Source organism: Poecilia reticulata, chromosome 1 (assembly GCF_904066995.2).
Source record: "Poecilia reticulata chromosome 1, P_reticulata-male-v2, whole genome shotgun sequence".
In the NCBI taxonomy this organism is placed as follows: domain Eukaryota; kingdom Metazoa; phylum Chordata; class Actinopteri; order Cyprinodontiformes; family Poeciliidae; genus Poecilia; species Poecilia reticulata.
Genome location: NC_088830.1, coordinates 26207802 through 26226921, shown reverse-complemented (window position 1 = coordinate 26226921; position 19120 = coordinate 26207802). Strand labels below are relative to the sequence as shown.

Genomic DNA, 19120 nt, shown 5'->3' with positions numbered 1-19120 from the left:
AAGTGAGAGTGAGAATATTCGCTGCGACCTGCTGGGGATGGCGAAGGGAGAGAGAGACCGATGGACCATGACGAGCCGATCAGTCCAGCAGCTTAATGTGCCTCTGTGACAAAGTGGAGGCTGCTCCAGTCATCACTAACCCAGCCAACCACATATTGCCCTAACATGTGACACAATCAACACTTAGGTGATATAACACTGTTACGCAACACTGTTTTCTCAGCTATTATAATTCAGTATGTGGAAGAGCTGCATAATTTGGCTTTCCATGGTTTTACAAATCACGCTACATCAAAAAAGATTTTTAAAAAAGAAAAATATGTGTAAGTTAGAACAGAAATCAAATTACATAAAGTATTCTTTAACTGAGAGCTAAATATGAATTTTTTTTTTAGATTTCTGCGCCACCTTTCGTCTTCTAGACCCAAAGGTTGTTTTGCACACTCATATAAATCCTAAATAGATCAGATGAGTTGAGGTGTGCCTCAGGGATTAGTTCTTGTTCCACTTCTACTCTCCATTTACATGGTTCTTTTTAACCTGCTGACAGTGTTCGTTGCCATTACTATATAGACAAGGATTAAATACAAAAAGGTATAGTCATGTTCAATAAATTTGAATAGTAAAGAAAACAACACACTATATAGATGAATTACACACAGCCCTTACTTCTGCTTACTATGATGATTTTCTGCTTAAGGCTGATGGAAACTCAACACTTAAGATCAAATATTATATCACACAAATAAAAAAAATCTATTTAAAGCTGCAGTAGGTATCTTTTATAAAAGTATGCTTTTTACATGTTTGTTAAAACTATCACCATGTCCTGACAGTACAGTAGGAAACAGATAATTTTGTGTAGGATAAAGTTAAATAAAGTGTAGAATAAAGTTACAGGGAATAAAGTTCCCTGTAAAGGGAAATGGAACTGCTACGTAAACAGTCTTCAAGCACTTCAAAATAAGAGCATAAACATAAACATTTGACTAGAATTACCAAATAAACTTCAACTCAGTTGAAAGTTTACAAAACTGCTAAGTAAATTAGCACTTTAAAATTTATTTTGAAAAATTAATTTATGGAAAGCTAAGGGCGCTAAACATTTTCAAAGGTAGCTAAAGCGATAAGTAAAAAATTAGCTCCACTAATGGAAACATAGTAACTAGATATATCATATCATATATATCAAGTTATTTCTCTTGTTCCTTGGCATGATTAAAGTTGCTACTTTGAAATTTAGAGAGAATATTCTGTGTTAAAAAGCATACATAAATACCAGTAAAAGTAAAAAAATATATATAGATTTTTAAAATAAAAATGTCTCTAGCTTCAAGTATTTACAGTAGGTGTTTCATTTGACGGAAAACAAATGATATGTGTTAAAAATGCGTCAGCTCTCACCCTGCAGCTTCTTGAGAACTGCCACCTCCATCTTCAGCACCTGTTTGGGCTGCTGGGCCGACTCCACCTTTAACGCCACATTCTCCCGTGTCAGCAGGTCCAAGGCCTCGTAGATCTCCCCAAACCCGCCCCCGCCAATCTTCTTCAGCTGCCACACAGTGACCCAAGACGGAGACAATTAGATCCACATTCTCTACCATAACAAAAACATGACACAAATATTATCAGGCAGAACTAAGTCTGGGCGACATGGATTAAAAATAAAATCTTAAGTTTTTTGTTTGTTTTTTTTTTTTGCTTGGTTTTCTTTTTAAGGGAAAAATTTTATAATAAAAATATTTTCAAGAAGTGTCTTTTATTTTAATCATCCTTTCTGCAACAATTAAAATAATCACAGATTATTAATAATAGTTTTTGTTTAATAACAAAAATATAGTCATAATATTGGCAGAATAAAGATGCTATTTCAAATAGAAAACTTTGTAAAATTCTGAGAAAAAAAGTTATATTAGTGAAAAAAAAAGTTATTTAGAGATTGTGCATAAGAAACAGTAGCACTACTTTAACTTATTTTTAATCAAGTAAAAAGTAGGTGTCCAAGAAATTATTAAAGTAATAGTAAAAAAGCATTTGGTAGAAAGTCTACTCAAGTACTGAATCATTTAATATTTAAAAATTACATAATGAGGCGGACAAAAATATAAAGTTATGTGGAAATTTTGGTATTTAAGGTACCAAATTAAAAATAATTAATTTAAGTAACATAATTACAAAATAGCAAAATCAGGCAAAGGAATTTTGTTTCTCAGATTAGTTTCTTTCAAAATAAAACTTATGAAACTTTAATAAAACCTGCAGGTCTGTGTCTGGTGAATTTTAGGTGAAAATAAGCTTGTTCTTCATCCAGTTAAGTTCCAGAAATTTTAATGAACTAAGTAAAATTATCCATCCATCCATTTTCTTTACACCCTTGTCCCTCAGTGGGGTCGGGAGGGTTGCTGGTGCCCGTCTCCAGCTAACGTTCCGGGCGAGAGGCGGGGTCACCCTGGACAGGTCGCCAGTCTGTCGCAGAGCAACACAGAGACACACAACCATGCACACACACACTCACACCTAGGGACAATTTGGAGAGGCCAATTAACCTGACAGTCATGTTTTTGGACTGTGGGAGGAAACCGGAGTACCCGGAGAAAACCCACGCATGCACAGGGAGAACATGCAAACTCCATGCAGAAAGACCGGGGCCGGGAATCGAACCCAGAACCTTCTTGCTGCAAGGCATCAGCTCCACCAACTGCGCCACTGAGTAAAATTACTGAAGTAAAAATAAAAAATAAAAATACTACACTGTATGCTACTCAGTAAATCTTTCCAAAAAGTTACTCAACTAGATGTAACTGAGTAAATGTAACTAGTTACTACCCAAATATGTTTATAATCGAATTGTTTAAAGTGAACAGAGAGGAAGGTAGATGTTCTTGCTCACCACTTTCCATCGGTCCTTGACCATACAGTTTGGCGGCAGGATGTCGGCCTGCTCGGACGTCCCGTTCATGTTGCCGTTGTCCTGGAGGCCGGGGACTAGGCACTGCATCTGCCAGCTAGCCAGAACTCGAGCAGCTCCAAGCTTAAAAGAGCCATTTATCTGCGAGGACAGGGCAGGAGGTGAAAAAAAGAAGGGTGGACAGGAAATGCAAGACAGAATACTTTACCACCTTAAACTAGGAGATTAACCTGCAGCTTTCTCCTACGAGAATTATTGACCCTTTGCAACTACGTCACTAAATCATTCGAGGCGCCATGATGGACGTCGGAAGTGAGGGACGGGAGTACTGAACAGAGCAACTGGAAAATGTTTTCCCAAGTTTTTTTTGCCAGTTTATTCGTGGCTTCTTCTTGTTCGAGTCGAACTAATCTGTCTGTGAATGTAACACACCTGGTTGGGGCTCTTAGACGGCGGTGTTTAACAAAAGTTGGAAATAGCTAGCTTGGAAACCGACCCATACTTCCTCCCCCCTGACGTGTTGATCAAATTACCGACTTTACCTGAATCCACACTACATGATTTATATCACTATGTCATAAACAGCGTTTCCCCTTACAGCGCAGCGAAATTAAAAACGTACAAAAGACGAGATGCTAACCAGTTACAGCCATACGTGCTAGGCTGTATGACGGCGCGACACTGTCTCCATGGTTACAATGCTGCATCATCATGCCCCACCGTACGTTCGACGTCGAAATATCTATAATGTGATATTTAATATGTTTCTAATTATACTTACTTATAAAGTTCATGAACGTTAATCTTCTTATAAGGCGTTTTTTCTGCTAATCTGCGATTACACCGAGGGCTGGCAGTCATTATGATTGATGGTCGCTATACGTCCATGCTGTATCTTTCCTCATTAAAAGTAAAATGACAAGTTTGGTTTGTATCCTTGTCTGTTGTGGAGCGGACCACGCAGCGCCCATTTTAAAGGTGAAATCAACTAAACAGAATCGACATTAGATTACAGATGTCTGTTTCCGACTAGCTTTAAAGGAGCGCATTGGCTGTTTTGACGTCCGTCATGGCGGAGTGGGCGGAGTTCTGGCGAGCGTGACGTCACGTGCAAAGGGCCAATTGCAATCCAGTAAAACAACAAGCATTAGATATGGCTGACTGCTATGAGAAGCCATTCTTGAGCTGGTTCAGGCTACAGGCTGGTAGGAGGGTTGCAGTTGGCGTTGTGGTGAAGGGAGGGAGTGTGATGGTATTTGCAGTAATTGAAGCAAATATCATTTCTGCAAAGGAAGCAGCTGGACCCTTTTGGCCTTGAACTGAAGCGAAACATCGAAAACCAGAACAAACCAACAACCACCACAAGCATGGCGCAGGGACATGAACCCAAAAGGCTCTGAGGGGATTCAAACTCCATTACAGGTGGTTAAAACGTGTTTAAGCTGCAGCTAAACAGTCCAAGGAATAAGCTCTCCAGTTTCCTGATGGTTATTGTTTCATCTGGCATTTTAAGCTCATTGCCAAAACTACCAAGGTGAGGAAATGATCAGGATCCATCACAAAGAAATTATTTCACCATACAGTAAAAAAATGAAGACCTCTGCATCTTTATTTATATTTGGTATTCCAAAAAGAAACGTGAAAAAGTCATGGTTTTAATCCAACGGTTCAAAGTTCTTTTAACATGATGCCAGAAAAATTTACAGGAGTTTTCTCTAGATTTATGAAGCCTAAAAAAGTGAAAAAATACCCCTCCCCTACCCATTGTAGCACACTTCTAAACAACTGGTTGAAATGAAGCTTTTACACTTAATCCTCTGTACACTGTAAAACAAAAAAGAAATAAGTAAATGTCTCTTAATTTATGGTAAAATCCCGGCAACTTTGGTTGCCAGAAAATTTTGCCGTAAGTTAAAGTGTAGCAAGAAAGTTTGATTGTCTTTAAATATATTGCATATTGCTAGTTAGCTTGATTTAAAAATCAGAAGCACCAGTTACCCTTGTTCCGGTAATAACATTTAAGATTAGCCCAACATAGCCCAACTAATAAATCCATATAATATCCTATATCTTGGTTAATTTATAGATATAAGAACTTAAAAGTTACTGCTTATGTAAACGTTTATTCTATATTTTAGATTAAATCTGTAGAAGAAAATCAAAACATCCATCAATAAACGTTATAATTAAATTAATATCACTAATAACCATTATGTTGGATTACTTTAGCAGCTCAATTTTTCATTCTAAATTTCTGACAGTGCTTTGCTTTTACTGAATCTTATATAAACTCATGCCTCATGGGATGACAGACGATGCTCATCAACCGCGATTTTAAAATCCAATATGGCTGCCACACACAAACACACCGATGGCTCAAGTAATGAGCAGTTAATTTATGCTTCGGACAGATTTTATCTCACTAAATTCCTAGTTTTTTCTGAGCAGTACATTGTTTGGTGCAGCTCAGCACGCTATTTTATCTGTTTTCACTGTAAAAGCAGTACATAACCGACCCATAATGCACCATTCCTGGGTCTCCTTCAGTTGGTACAATGATACGGTGAACTACCATTGTACTTCAAATGAACTACTGCCAACATTTTTGATGTGTAACGATGGAATTTGGCAAAATGTAATGCTTCAGTTGTTAACTTTGTATTTTTGTGTTTTTATTATGTAAAGCCCTTTGAACTGCCTTGTTGCTGCCTTTCAGCAACGTGATTGATTGAGTGATTAGAATAGAGCTGCATGCAACACACAAGAGTTCATTGACTGACAGAAAAACGTCACTGCTTTCGACAAGTAAAGGCAAACTAGTGCGCCATGTTTGTGGTCACACTAGCATGACATAGCACCGCCTGCTCAGTGAGAGTCCAATTAGTAGTTTAAAAAGCCTCCTTAACACCATAAAATAACGTATTGACCCTCACCGAACCGCATTGCTCAGTAGAAACGGGACACTAGTCTGGTATAACTTTTGTTAGAAACACACAGATATTTAAATTTTTTTATTTTTATTAGCTTGTGCTGCTAATCCTAGTTAGCCACTGAGACCAACCGAATACCACTGATTTTCCAGCTTACAACAGATTGGTGTCGCCATTTCAAGCTCTGAATTCAGAGGGAAATGTAACAGCTAATGTTGGCTAACCAGGTTCTTCATGACAGTAGAGTAAATCTAGAAGCAAGCACACATTCAAATCAATATTTCCCAAATATATTGAACTGCCCTTTTAGATAAGTAAATATATTTAGGGCCAGTGGTCTTCCAGTTCCAGTGCTAAATGTTCATTAAAATTTAAAGTTTATTGATCTTTCAAAATATATTCTTGCATTATTATTACTTGAAAAGGGCTTCAAAACAACAATATTATTATCATAATGACTTCAGGGACAATTTATTATCCTGCACCATTTGTTATTGTGATAGGCCGAGACATACAACACAAAAACAGTAGAAAATCAGAAACCATACGTCTGAAAGAGTTTATATAGCCAATCTAAAGAACCAAAACACAGTAGAAAGTCCCGTTCTGGACTTAAATCCAATTCAGATACTGTATAATTGTTCATACTTGAAAACATTTCTGCAATATTCAAATTCCTCAGTATTGATACTAGTTTTTGCACCTAAGATAAAACAACCTATCGTTAGCTTTACGGAGCAACTTTTACTTTTTTAAATATAAGGTCAGGTTGTTCTTAATAGCTTTTATCCCTTAATGAATGAAATCATCCTTTGAAAACTGCCTTTTGTACTTACTCAGGCTATCCTGATCAAGTACTAATATTTGCTTGATGATCTGAAACACTTAAGCAAAACAAAAAAGCGAAAACAGAAAAATCTGGGAGCAGGGAAACACTTTTTCACAGCCCTCTAAATAAACAAATGGTATCTTTTATAGTTTGGTTTAAAGAAACTCCAGATTAGGTAACTGTCTTGACCTTGAAGAGTTTTCTGTTCCACACAAACATCAGAGCAGCTGTTTTCTGACACTGGGTTAAATGTTACAGCAGCAAAGTGATCTAATCCCAAAGGATGTGATTATTCTGAACTAGAAAAGCATAAAAACTGTTCATCCACTCTATTGATTACTAACATCAGCTGCATTAGTCTCACAGCAGTTGTCTACCATTTCCCCTGGTGTTCTCCAGCCAGTTATCCCAAACTAAACTCTACGTTTAGCTCCTCTTGGATACAACAAATCAGCCATGAATGGTTATCAGCTTCCAGTGAATTTGTGGGGGAAACCTTAAGTTCGAAATGATGCATGTCAGTCCCCAAACCATGCTGTTCTGCATGCAATGCCCAAGCCGTCATCAGTGCATGCAGAGTTGTCAGGCGCGCTACTGGGATCGTATTAGAGGGTTCTCTGTATTTCCGGTCTGACCAGGCCTCTCAGAGGACTGGAAAGACTGCAAAGGGAAAGAGGAGGCTTCTCTGTATCTTCAGTGATACAGTTCATTAACAGCAGTACCAATATCGCCAACAGATACGCAGCCACCGGCAGCTGCAACACTGGAGATGCAGTGAAACCTGCTGCAGAATTCAACACGCTGCTGAGACTCCAGTCACTGCAGAGGAGAGGGACCACTAAGTCTCCCCGAAAGCACAGCAACAGTCTTACATAACCGCAAGCACATCAGAATCTGCTGTTTTACCTGTTATATAGATGGAAAATAGGTGGATATCACAAAATATTCCATAAACTGATTTGAGGGGTGCATGGCCACCAATAACACAAACTCATTAAAGCCATTGGTGAGTTTTTTGTTCAAAAATAATTCATGTTTTCATAAACTTTCTAGCTGTTTTTGCACCTTTTGTGAATATATAAGAATATTCAATACTTTCACACATTATATAGATGCTCAAGCAATGTTGAAATACCACCTGCAATGCAAAAAAATAAACATATTTGTATGCTTTAAGAACATATTCTTATTTTAGTCTGCAAAAAATAGCTTTTGTTGTTTCTTAAATCTTAACACTTAGATTTGTAATAGACTAGCTGCAGTAGCTTGTTTTTTGATTTGAGGGCTGTGATTACTTCTTTTTTATCCAACAAATCCTCAAAATTAAACAAAAAACATTTGTAATTAGCTTTAAGTTCAGAACACAGTTGTTCTCATACTTTGCATATGAAAAATATCAAATGTTGCATGGTTTTTGGCCCTCCTGGCCTTCCATACATGAGCAGGAGAGCCAGAGTTGAGCGTACACACAGAGCTATTATTTATCAGGGTTGAGACTGTGCCTCAATACGTGAACATTTGTGAGATTTAAATGCAACCACCACAAATTATTATTTGCTTACATAGACATCTGCGCTCACATCAGTCTCACTGCACATAGATTCAGTTTTTGAGCAAAACTGGAGGAAAAGCAAGGTGTTAAAACACCAAAATCCTCCATGGGTGTGATCCAAATTAACTATTAATAAATGTATATAATGCACTTCTATATGCACAAATAAAACAGCATCCAGCACTGATGTGTAAAATGGAGGAGGAGGCTTAGTGGTCCAGCAGCAGTAAACTACGGGTCGTAACGGGACCTCAGCAGCAAATCAAAGTGAATCATCCTGACAGACACCTCCTCTACAATCAAACCGCAGTCTTATCTTCTTCTCTTGTCCTTTATCTACAAAATCTATCAGTTTATCATTGTGGAGGAGAGGGTGGGATGCTCTGCCAATAGCCGAGTTGTCATCATTCCAGTTTTGATCTGAGAAAGTCACTCAGAGCTCACCATAGTTCTGAGCTCCTGGAAAACCTGATGGTTTACAACAAATCCTGAGCGGGAAAAAACCCTTCCTGTTCCTTTGTCAGCCTACAAGCCAAAACAGAGGGCACAGTTAACCATCAGAGGATGAGGAGAGCGAACGCACCGACTGCCACAGCGGCCGTCTGTCCTCGCTTCAAAATGAGGCAGAACATGAAGGGGAAGGACTTCATAAACAGAGTTTACATCTTTAAATCCTCAGAGACCAAATGTAAAAATTAAATAAAATCAAATGATATTCATTTTGTTTTACCATGTAATGCTAGATTCACCACAAACCAAAGCTGTAAGATTTTAAAGCATTGTGTAAAAATGTTTGAATTTGAGTTTGTTTCAGATTTTTTGTTTGGTTCTTGTTTCCTGTCATTCAACCAGCTGCAAGATTTATTTTTTAAATGCAGATAATTAGTTAAGAAATGCAAACTTCATGTTTGTTAACGTCAATTAATTTCCTGATGTATATATTAAAATATTCAGATGTTAAATGAAATTATTTAAAGCAGGTGATTGACATTTGTTTCTACATATAAAATCCAAAACATTTAATTTTAGTGTCATCTTCAAAGAATAAATCCATAGTTTTTGCTGGTCCAAAAGGATAAAATATATTTCAGAGTCTATGATATTTTCATTTGCTGGTTTCATAATTTTCCAGAATCAGTTTTGTAGATGATCCTTTCTGTTTTTATGACAATAAGACGTCAGTCACCTATAGTTTATATTTAATGCTGAAGCTTGCGTCCATTTGACAGTGAGGTGAAAATCTATTTCATTATTTTTTCTCTCATCTGTACAACCTGACAAACTGAAATCTATAAAACTGACTAATGTAGATTATTCTGCATTTAAATGCTTTAAATAACAGTTTGTGAGCATTATTCTTGTAATTTCACAAAAAATTTAAAGAACTAGGATATCAACTCTAAACTGAATTCAGTTCCATTACAAACCATTAGCATCATAACAAAACATGATGGCCAAATTAAAAGATTTTTGAGAGGTATGAATATTTTTGGTTTGACCAGCTAAAGCACTGAGACTCCAACCAAAAACTTACATTTATAATTAAAGTGACCCCTGCAATTTAATGTGCAATGAATATTGTGTTTTGCAATATTACATTTGCGCACACTTATATTGGATGTGATCATTTCCACTTCACATTTAACATAAAATTCGGATGAATAAAACTGAAGTTTACTTTAATGTGACAAATTGTGGATGAGTTTAAAGGCATTTTAAGTGTATAGATTTATTTAAAGTGTTTTGCTAATTAAGTAACTTTAAAGGCTGGCTTGTGACATTTTGAGCTACTGCACAACTGGCACCATTCCAAAATAAAAGCACCAAAAGCATCTCCTCAGCTGTTTATCCACCTCATGTTTCGTCTTGAAGATGGTTTATCACTTCATTTCATTAAAATGCTTTGGATACCGTCGCTGAGTAGTTTTGGAATTGCAAAATAAAATTAATTTATGTAAAAGAGACATTGCTGTCTTCTGCTGCCTCAGCAGTTCGACTGATATTAAGCGATGTGACAAAATACTGCAGTTAAATCCTGAACTAATTGGGATGGACTTTTTTTTTCTTTTTTTGCATTGCAGTAAGACGATTTGCACAGTCAAAAGGTTTTCTGAGCCAAATTCAGAATTTCATGGTGAATCTGCCATTAGATGGAGAAGAAGAACATCAACAGTTTCATATTTGTCCCTGAAAACACGTCAGTCAGGCGGCTGGGTCTACCTGAGAGCAGAGAATCACACCTTTATGAAAGCATTCAGAAACAGCCAGTCACCATTTTAAAACCACAGCATATCAAGATAATATTAGAAAGAAAAAATATGTATATATAACACAATATATTGCCTTAGCTTCTAAAAACAATTAAAGCAATCTTACAGAAAATGAAGCTAAACTAAGTTTTTTTTTAAAACGCAGCATTTTATAATTTCCAATGTAATTATGAACTTTATTTTGAACCTTTTGCTGTCAAAAATGATCCCCATATTCCTACATGTCTTTTTTGAGTTTTTTTTTAATAAAAGGGAATCATAAAACAAATCATCTAAATTAAACGTTTGCAAGATAAACAAAAAACTACATCCTGCTTGCCAATTTTTACATTAAAATGTTAGCTAAAAAATGGCTGTTTTCCCTTCTTATCTAACCAACATTTGTGTTTTTAAACATTAATGTCACAAACGCCAGACATATTTACTGGTCCAATGGTAATAATGTACAGAAATACTTAGAATAAAATTATCTTTTACTGCAGTAGCACATTTTCAGGTACAAAATACAACGTTAAATTTGAGAACATGTATAGGTGAGGAAATAAAATGTAAAATAAGAGATATAGCTAATATAAAAATAGCAGAAGCTTTGTTGAAATTTCAACTAAAAGTATGTGTGTTTTCAACAGATGAGACTTAGATTTTGTTGGGGGTTTTTTGGGAAGGAAACAGTTCATATAGGTTTAGTGTGGTGCAAGGGATGAAGACATGGAAAAGTACCACACATCCATAGTCAAGCATGGTGGAGGATGTGTGATGTTGCGGGCTTCAAGAAGAAGTCTTGGTGAAAAATGACAAAGAAAAAACAAATTTTTTAAACATATCCACCATAACAAGGGTTTTCCATGGAATAGTGAAACGATTGACACCAAAATTACCAGCAGCAGTAAAATTAAAAAAAATTAAAAATAGCAACATCCCCTAAGAAAATGCATCCATCCAATTTTTGTAAATGTTTTGTTTTTTTCTTTGACCAAACAAAGTGGAAGTAAAATGCAGGTTCTTATAAAATTCCTTCAGTAGATATTTCTCAAAAATTATAATTTGGCTTTTTTCTTAGGGTCATCTAATATTTGTGGCTCTAAACAAGCTTCAAGTAGCCAGACTCTTTGGATTGTGAAGGTAATTTGTGAAAAGTTGGAAGTTTGAAATTATGCTGCTGCAGTAAAAGATAATCTAAACTTAAATGATTTTTCTACATATTTAACATGTCTAATAATAAACGTGAAACATACAAAAAATAGTAGATAACATCCCTGCTCTGTTCAAACAAGAATAAGGTTCTTTTTGTTTGTTTTTTTGTTGTTTTTTTTATGAATGAGATCTTTTAATTGGCTACTACGTCTTCAGAGTTCAGGATGGTAACAAACGATGTCCGCTTTAGTATTAAAATCAGTTACTTTCAGTTTTTATAGAATTGTTTTTTTAAATTAAGAACAAATATTCGGTATGAATGAATAAATAGAAGCTTGTGAGGCACACTTCCGCTCTGATCCAGCTCACCGCAGCATCCCTGCATCACTCTTTATTCAATCTGTCCTCTGCAGTGCACAGTCATGGGTCCTCGGCGCGCATGCGCACCATTACACCTTACCAATCAATACATTTGGCCCGCACTGGACCACGTTACGAATTACAGCAATGCAAACAGCAGCATCATCATCATTTTCACCCAGGAGGTGTGCAGGTCTCATTTGGATCTAAAGTCGCTGATACGTATTATTAATTTCACTTCAGTTGACCCGAAACGTTTCCCACACACACACCCACTACGCTATGAGAGGTAGTCCGGGCCAAAACCGGTCCGGATCGGGCCTACCTGGCACACCGTCCGCTCCTTTTCCGCCTTTTGGGAATCTTCATCTGGGATTTTACTTCGGCACAAAACGTTCTGGTCCAGAAAACCCACCGTTCCTCTAAGGAGGGGTCGAGGTCTGGGCCTCAGACTCCCACAAGACTAAATCACCATTTATTTCTCCTCAGACAGGGGGGCTACCAACCCGGACCGGGCCCGTCCAACAAGCCAGACGTCCCGCTACGAGTCCGGAACCAACAGAGTCTAGAAACAAACCGCAGGTTCTGCTTTCGGAGCCGCGCAGCCGTCCCGGGCTCATCTGATGCTGCTGCAGCTGAAAATGATGCTGAGGTTGAGGAGGAAGAAGAGGAGGAGGGGAAGGGAAAGGGCGGAGGATGATGCGAAGTGGTTCCTTCCTCCTGTTGGACCGGATCCGAAAGGCTAATCACAAAAAAAGCCGAACCGGAACCAGCGTCCCTGGCTGAGGCGGACCCGGGCGGGCTGTCGGGGCGGCGTGTGTCTGTACTGATCTCCGGCTCCAGCCTGTTTGTCCGCACTGCAGCTCTGCCTCCAGCAGCGTCAGAACAGCCACAGCAACCACAACATCCGGCGAGCTCTTTCAAAATAAAACTCCCTCTGATCAACGCAGTCATCACAACGTAAAAGTTGATTGCTCACAGCGACGTCGTTCAATCGAAAACTAAAACACTGCATTTTAGTTTTTGCACTGGGCTCTAAAACTTAAACAAAATTTTCGTTAAATAAAAAAAATGCCTAGATTATTTTTTAAAAATTATTCTTATTTTTCAATTAGCTATTTTTTAAAAATAAAACATGAGTAACATTAAAACATAAAAAGAGCTTCAGACTATTACCTTGGTAAAAGGAAAACAGACAATTTCCAAAGTTTTTTTGTCATCCATTATTTTCAATTTTGCTGGCCAAATTTCTAACATTGTTGAATTGTGGTAAGGTGCTGATCAAAATCATCTGAAGGGCCACAAATACACTTTGGACATGCCTGACTTAACTGATAAAAAAAATAAATAAACATCATTCTGTCAAGCCCAGAATAAAGCTAAATTATTCCCTGTGAACTTTTTTTTAAATCTAATGGTCCAACCTCAAACTTTAATTAATTGTATTGTAATTGTATGTAATATATCAACTAATTGTAAAAATTTTAAAAATCATATATGGTTTTGAGTCAAAAAAAAAAGAAAACAAAGTTTAACTTTTTGATCAACATATATAAAAAACACAGATTGGTGGATGTAACACTCATTTGTCAGATAAAAGGAGCCTTTCGAAAATAACCTCTATGCTAGTATTAAGCTTACTTTTCATTAAAACATCAAAGTAAAATTTCTTTTAAGTTGTATTTAACATATTTTTTTAGCCAACTGAAGTAAACATTAATTAAGCTGTAAAATGGCAGTATGTGCCTGTATAATATTTAATATTAATCTTTTGATCAGGAAGCCTGCAGATGGTTAAAAATACAGCAGCAGTCTGGAACAAATTTTATCCTTCCCACACAATTTCAGCTGTTTTAAATCTTCCTTCAAACATATATTTTTCCAGAAAAGCAGAGATCTGTCATCTGATCCACCCTAATATTGACTTACAATTATCTGGGAAGCAATGAGAGCAGCTAGTAGATATGGATTTCATGGCTCGGATTCCTCCTGTTCTTCTGAGATGACAGATACTTCACAAATACTAAACTAAAAAGGCACAGCATTCGTTTCAGGCAAAGTGGTCTTTCTTGTATATATTAATTTCCTTCCAAGTGAAGATCCAGTTCTGAAAGTGAGTTGCCAAAACAATCACTGGACAGATGATACATTAGCAAATACCAAGCAAGCCTCCAGTTTCTTTGCCTCAAATGATGCAGAGTTTGCACTTTCACAATAAAAACACACAGTCTACACTCATAAAAAACACACAAATGTTCAAAGTAAATTAGGCTGTTACCACCAATGTTACAGGTTTAATTGTTGAGCAGGAGGAAAATTATGAATTTTTTTTTATTAATAAATATGTGTAAAGATATATCGTATTAGTATTCAACATTTTGTTAAACCATCTTTCTTTGCAACTGCAGCTACAAATCTTCTTGCATGTGTCTCCAACAGCTAAATAGAGACTACAAATCTGGCTGGTTCTTCTTGAAAAACAGCATAAGAGCATCAATGGACAACCAAGAAACTTTCAATACACTTCACTTCCTTTCAACAATGGTTTTCCTCCGTAAAGGTGCACACTAACACCTGTTTAGAAAGACTAATTAATGTATGGAAAGAAGCCAGAAAACACACACATGCAAACTACATGCAGAAAGAACCAAGGATTCAAACCCAGGACCGTCAGGGCGACAGGGTGCAGAGTCAATTTGTAATTATGTGAGCAGATAAGATAAGATAAGATAAGATAAGATAAGATAAGATAAGATAAGATAAGATAAGATAAGATAAGATAAGATATATTCAACATTTATATTATATTCAACATTTAAAATGCAAAGCAGCGAAGGAAGTTAGTTGGTTGCACAGCTTTTTGCTCTCCTCACTTTTTTATTTTTTTGTTTGTTTATAATAATTAGGAAACAGAGAATTATTATTTTAACTACTGTCAAGTTAATCTCCACCCAACTGGCACATGCATCACAGAGAATCAAGCGCACCCATCCCTTCCACTCAGGCCCATCTGAAGTCTATAAGGTAACTTGGCACACCTGTGCTCACAATGATCTCTTCAGACAAAGAGCCTCAGCTTCAAGCTTCCACAAAGACACCACTGGTAGGAACTGGGCATTATGCACAGTTTATACCATTTAATCTGCATTCAGAAGACCAAATTAGCCTTGTTGATGAAATGGGTTGTATGTGCATGCAGGGGCGGATCTAGCGGGGTGGCAGGGGTGGCAGTTGCCACCCCAAACGAGAGCCTCGCCACCCCTGTTGCCACCCCAGCTAGCGACAATGAATTCAATAAATAGTTATGGCAAATCGGACATTAAGCTCATGAAACTCTTTTTCCCCCGACAACATTGAATGCAACACAATGTAACCTGACACCCACTGCTAAGTAGCGGGAAGTGCGAGAGAAGGACAGAGCGCGAGGCAGCAGCATTAATAGATGTATATGTTACTGGACTGGACATTATGTGATTTATCGTAAGTCACACATGCGCCATTGCTGTCCACTGAGTCAGGAATATCGGTGGTCAGGAAACTACTACAATCACGCAAAGAATCAGAACGGACGCGATGTTTACTAGTTAATTCAACCATAGATAATGGTAATATGGGCTTCAGATTTCACAGGTGAGAAAAAAGTTTTAACTTAAAGAAAACATTGAACAAGTGAGCATTGGGTCAGTTATACCAGCCTAACAGTTAGCCTGCTACTGACTTTGATAACCTTAACATGTGCTGCGCAGTTCGGTGTGTTTTGGTTCCGTTAGCACTAAAACAAAAACCGGTCAACCCGCCCACCACGTCATCAGTAGAGCAGCTGTTTAAATCAACCGCCGCTGTGCTCAGGCGAAAACTTATTAATAATCACAATATAGACATTAAGCCTGACAGCATAATGTAACAGACTGGATGTTCTGTTTGAGTGTTTTTGCTACTTTTTTGTGTGGGAAATGTTTGTTTTTTGGTGTTGATTCCCCTGATCAGTAATCTCTGCTCTATGTGCTCGTTGAGCTGTTGTCTGTTGGTCGCCATGGCAACGGGTCCGCGTAAAGCGACACACAGAGCGAGAAAAGGCAGAATAAAAGTTGTTGGAGCTATTTTTTCTTTATTTCTTTATCCATTTGAATTTTGTTACTTTATTCTTAAATTTCTATTTTTTTTAAATTATTTACAGAGTTTATTTGTAGGTTGATAATTGTTGATTTTATTTATTATTTTGTGTTTTATTATTTTCTTATTTATTTTCTAAATTTAGACAGGAAGTAATGTGGGTCAGTCCACTTTCTATAAGTGCATGGGCCTGGAGAAGGACCCCCAGGCATTTGGGTTTGGGGCCGATGGTTTTTAAAAGTGGTATCATGAGAACAAATGAAGGTTGGATGTCTGTAATTGTTTGGTGAAAAAGGAAAATAAATCACCAAGAACAATCAATAAGTTTAGACATTGAACCTTGTTTTGCCTGTGTCCAGAATCATGACCCCAGTGCCTTAGTAGTGGCTTGGTGGAACTTTTATTGGATGTTTGGCTTGGCGAACAGTCAGAAGTGGTTCTGTTTGGTTCTTCACCTGTTTATCAGCTTTATTGTACCTTTATTGTGACGCACTGCAGCCGCTGCAATTCCTAAAACAAGCGACAAAAACTGAGCTAATCCCGTGTTCTAAAAACATGGTGATATTTAAAACAGTCGTCAAACTACGGCTCCTACAGCATATTAAAAATAAAATGATTGACCAATATAAGTAGATATTCGCCCTTTCTTGTATCTTGACAGAACTAACCCTAACTAAACTGTTTATAGATTTATATCATGGAGAATTTATCAAACATCAGTTTTGTAATCTTTATTTTAAGTCGTATTTAATAGATATATCAAATAACAAATGATGGCGCTACTAATATTTTTGTGACAGATTTCTCCTTGTCCTGTATTGGGAAAAAATGGTTTTCTGGACACAGTGCATGTCAATTAATATGCGTATCAATAATGCATATCAATTAGCAGGTGTACGAAAGATGTGAAAATAATTAAGAATTATTAAGAACATTAAGAAAAATTAAGAAAAATAAGAAAAAAATCTTAATGTAGAAAATACAATTTCTACATTAAGAAATTGTATTTAAGCCTCAGTGCTATATGAAGCTAATTTTGAAACAATGCAAGTTAAAAACAATATTTCGTATTGTTTTTAAACTATATATATATATATATATATATATATATATATGTATATATGCTGCCACCCCTGAAAAAGTCCCTGCCACCCTCTTGCCACCCCATAAATATTTTTCTAGATCCGCCCCTGTGTGCATGGAATGTAGTTTATTTGTTTGTTCATTCACTGTTAACTTAAAAGTAGATTAACATTACCTGGAAAACTAGTTAATTAGTTCATTGTGATCTGTAATTGATTTTGTTTCATTTGTTTGTAAGTTTTCAACCTGCTCTGTGACTTCTTTGTGACTACTTTGACTACTTATGGGAAGTCTTGGTGGTCTTGTACTGTCAATTGAAATAATTTAAAGACAAAAACAAAAGATAAATAAAAGATGTCGCTGAGTTGAGTGGTTCCTGCGTTTCTTTGAGGGAAGCAAGCTTTTTCAAGTTTGAGCAGAAGCTGAGGTGGTTTAAAGAGGGCAAAAAACTTAACTATTTTACATAGCACTGAGTTTCTTGTACTTCACTTTATTTTAAGATACTCTGGGTAGGTGCAATACATTGAAATTTTCTGTAGGAAAGAGTTGAATGTTCACAAACGCTAATACAAAGATGAGTAAACAATTGATTTTGGAACGCTATCATCACTAGTTTGACTAGTTTTATAATTTTTTTTGTTTTTAAAACATAATCCAGTTCTAACTCCTCACGAGTGTAAAAAAAAAAATGCATGAATAGCGTTGAACTACTAGGCAAAACTGGAAGCAATTTCCTACTAGCAGGAGCATCCAAAAATTGTACTCAAGTAACAGCAGCACTACTTCAACATATTTTTACTCAAATAAAAGTAAAAAGTAGCTGTCCAAAAAAATTGTCAAGTAAAAATAAAAAAGTATTTTGTAAAAAGACAAAAGACTGACTAACTGATCAAATGAGAAATATTTTTTTCCAAATCGTTTGCTTTCAATAAAAAATGTATAAAACTAACGAACTGCTGTGTGTCTGTCTGGTGAATTTTGGTTAAAACATGTTTGTTTTTCATTCAGTGGATAGAAAATACAGAAATTTTAATCAAAGTAAAAGTAACCATATTCCATAATAACTCAAGTAAAAGTAAATAGTACAACATAGTAAAAATACTCCTAAATGTAAATTTTTAAAAAAGTTACTCGAGTAAATTTGTCTGAATGGATGTAACTATTTATGAAAACATACACTTAACACATTTATTTCACTTGTCTGCATTAAATCAAATTACATAAATCAGTCTAAACGCAACAATGACTTTTCTCAGCCGCTGGGTGAAGCATGAGAGTCTTGTAAGTCCCACCCTGATTTAACCTCCTGAACGCCTCATCTTGTTTGGGCCCGTTATATCAAGGTTTATTATCGTTAGTCTGCTGGCTCATATTTTATTTTAATAAAATAGATTCGTCTCTCCTCAACGCTGAATAAATGGGGCTCTCTTCCCCCTGCATCCATCCAGCCTGTGGCCTCACACACACACAGAGACAGACAGACACGCACACACAGACTGTCTCTCCTCGACACGGTTTCACTTATTTTAGGTTCACCTAGCTGTTTCTTTCAACTCTTGGCTGATTTATCGCCTTACCTGAATGTTGCTATCCGTCCGGAGGATATAGAACCGAGCATCTTCCACTCCCTTCGCTCCATCTCTACAGCATCAGCACCGCACGCTTCCTCGGCGTGTCTACGTTCTCAGCTGTAGCTCTAACGCGCCCCCTGCTGGTAGATTGCTTCCACTGTAACTAATTTTCACAAAATACGTGTGCATTTTTAGATGGCTCTTTTATGTTGTTGTGTTGAAATTTATATGTTATTAACTATATTGTCGTTCCCAATTCTGGGATAAATAAAGTAGATCTTGTATATATTTTTTAAAATATTTCAAAATTGCAACCAGATAATTGACTCAAACGTGAATTTTGGGTAAGACATGCCTGTCACAATAAGCA

At 36.7% G+C, this 19120-nt stretch overlaps 1 protein-coding gene across 5 annotated transcripts in view; it reads right to left on the bottom strand.

Moving 5' to 3' along the window:
* ttbk1a (tau tubulin kinase 1a) overlaps window positions 1–18865 on the bottom strand; it is a 61589-nt gene extending 42724 nt beyond the window's left edge. The window contains exons 1-4 of one of the 5 annotated variants that reach the window (XM_008417420.3): window positions 12309–12896; window positions 8664–8744; window positions 2891–3049; window positions 1405–1552 (exon numbers count right to left, since the gene is read on the bottom strand). In XM_008417420.3, coding sequence (XP_008415642.2) covers window positions 1405–1552; window positions 2891–3049; window positions 8664–8666 — 310 coding nt within the window. In that variant the 5' untranslated portion in view covers window positions 8667–8744; window positions 12309–12896. Of the gene's footprint in view, window positions 1–1404; window positions 1553–2890; window positions 3050–3548; window positions 3573–3689; window positions 4939–8663; window positions 8745–12308; window positions 12897–18756 lie in introns of those variants that run through there. The other 4 variants (XM_008417427.3, XM_008417423.3, XM_081610255.1 and 1 more) reach the window with 4 other exon arrangements.
* Window positions 18866–19120: the final 255 nt, after the last annotated feature.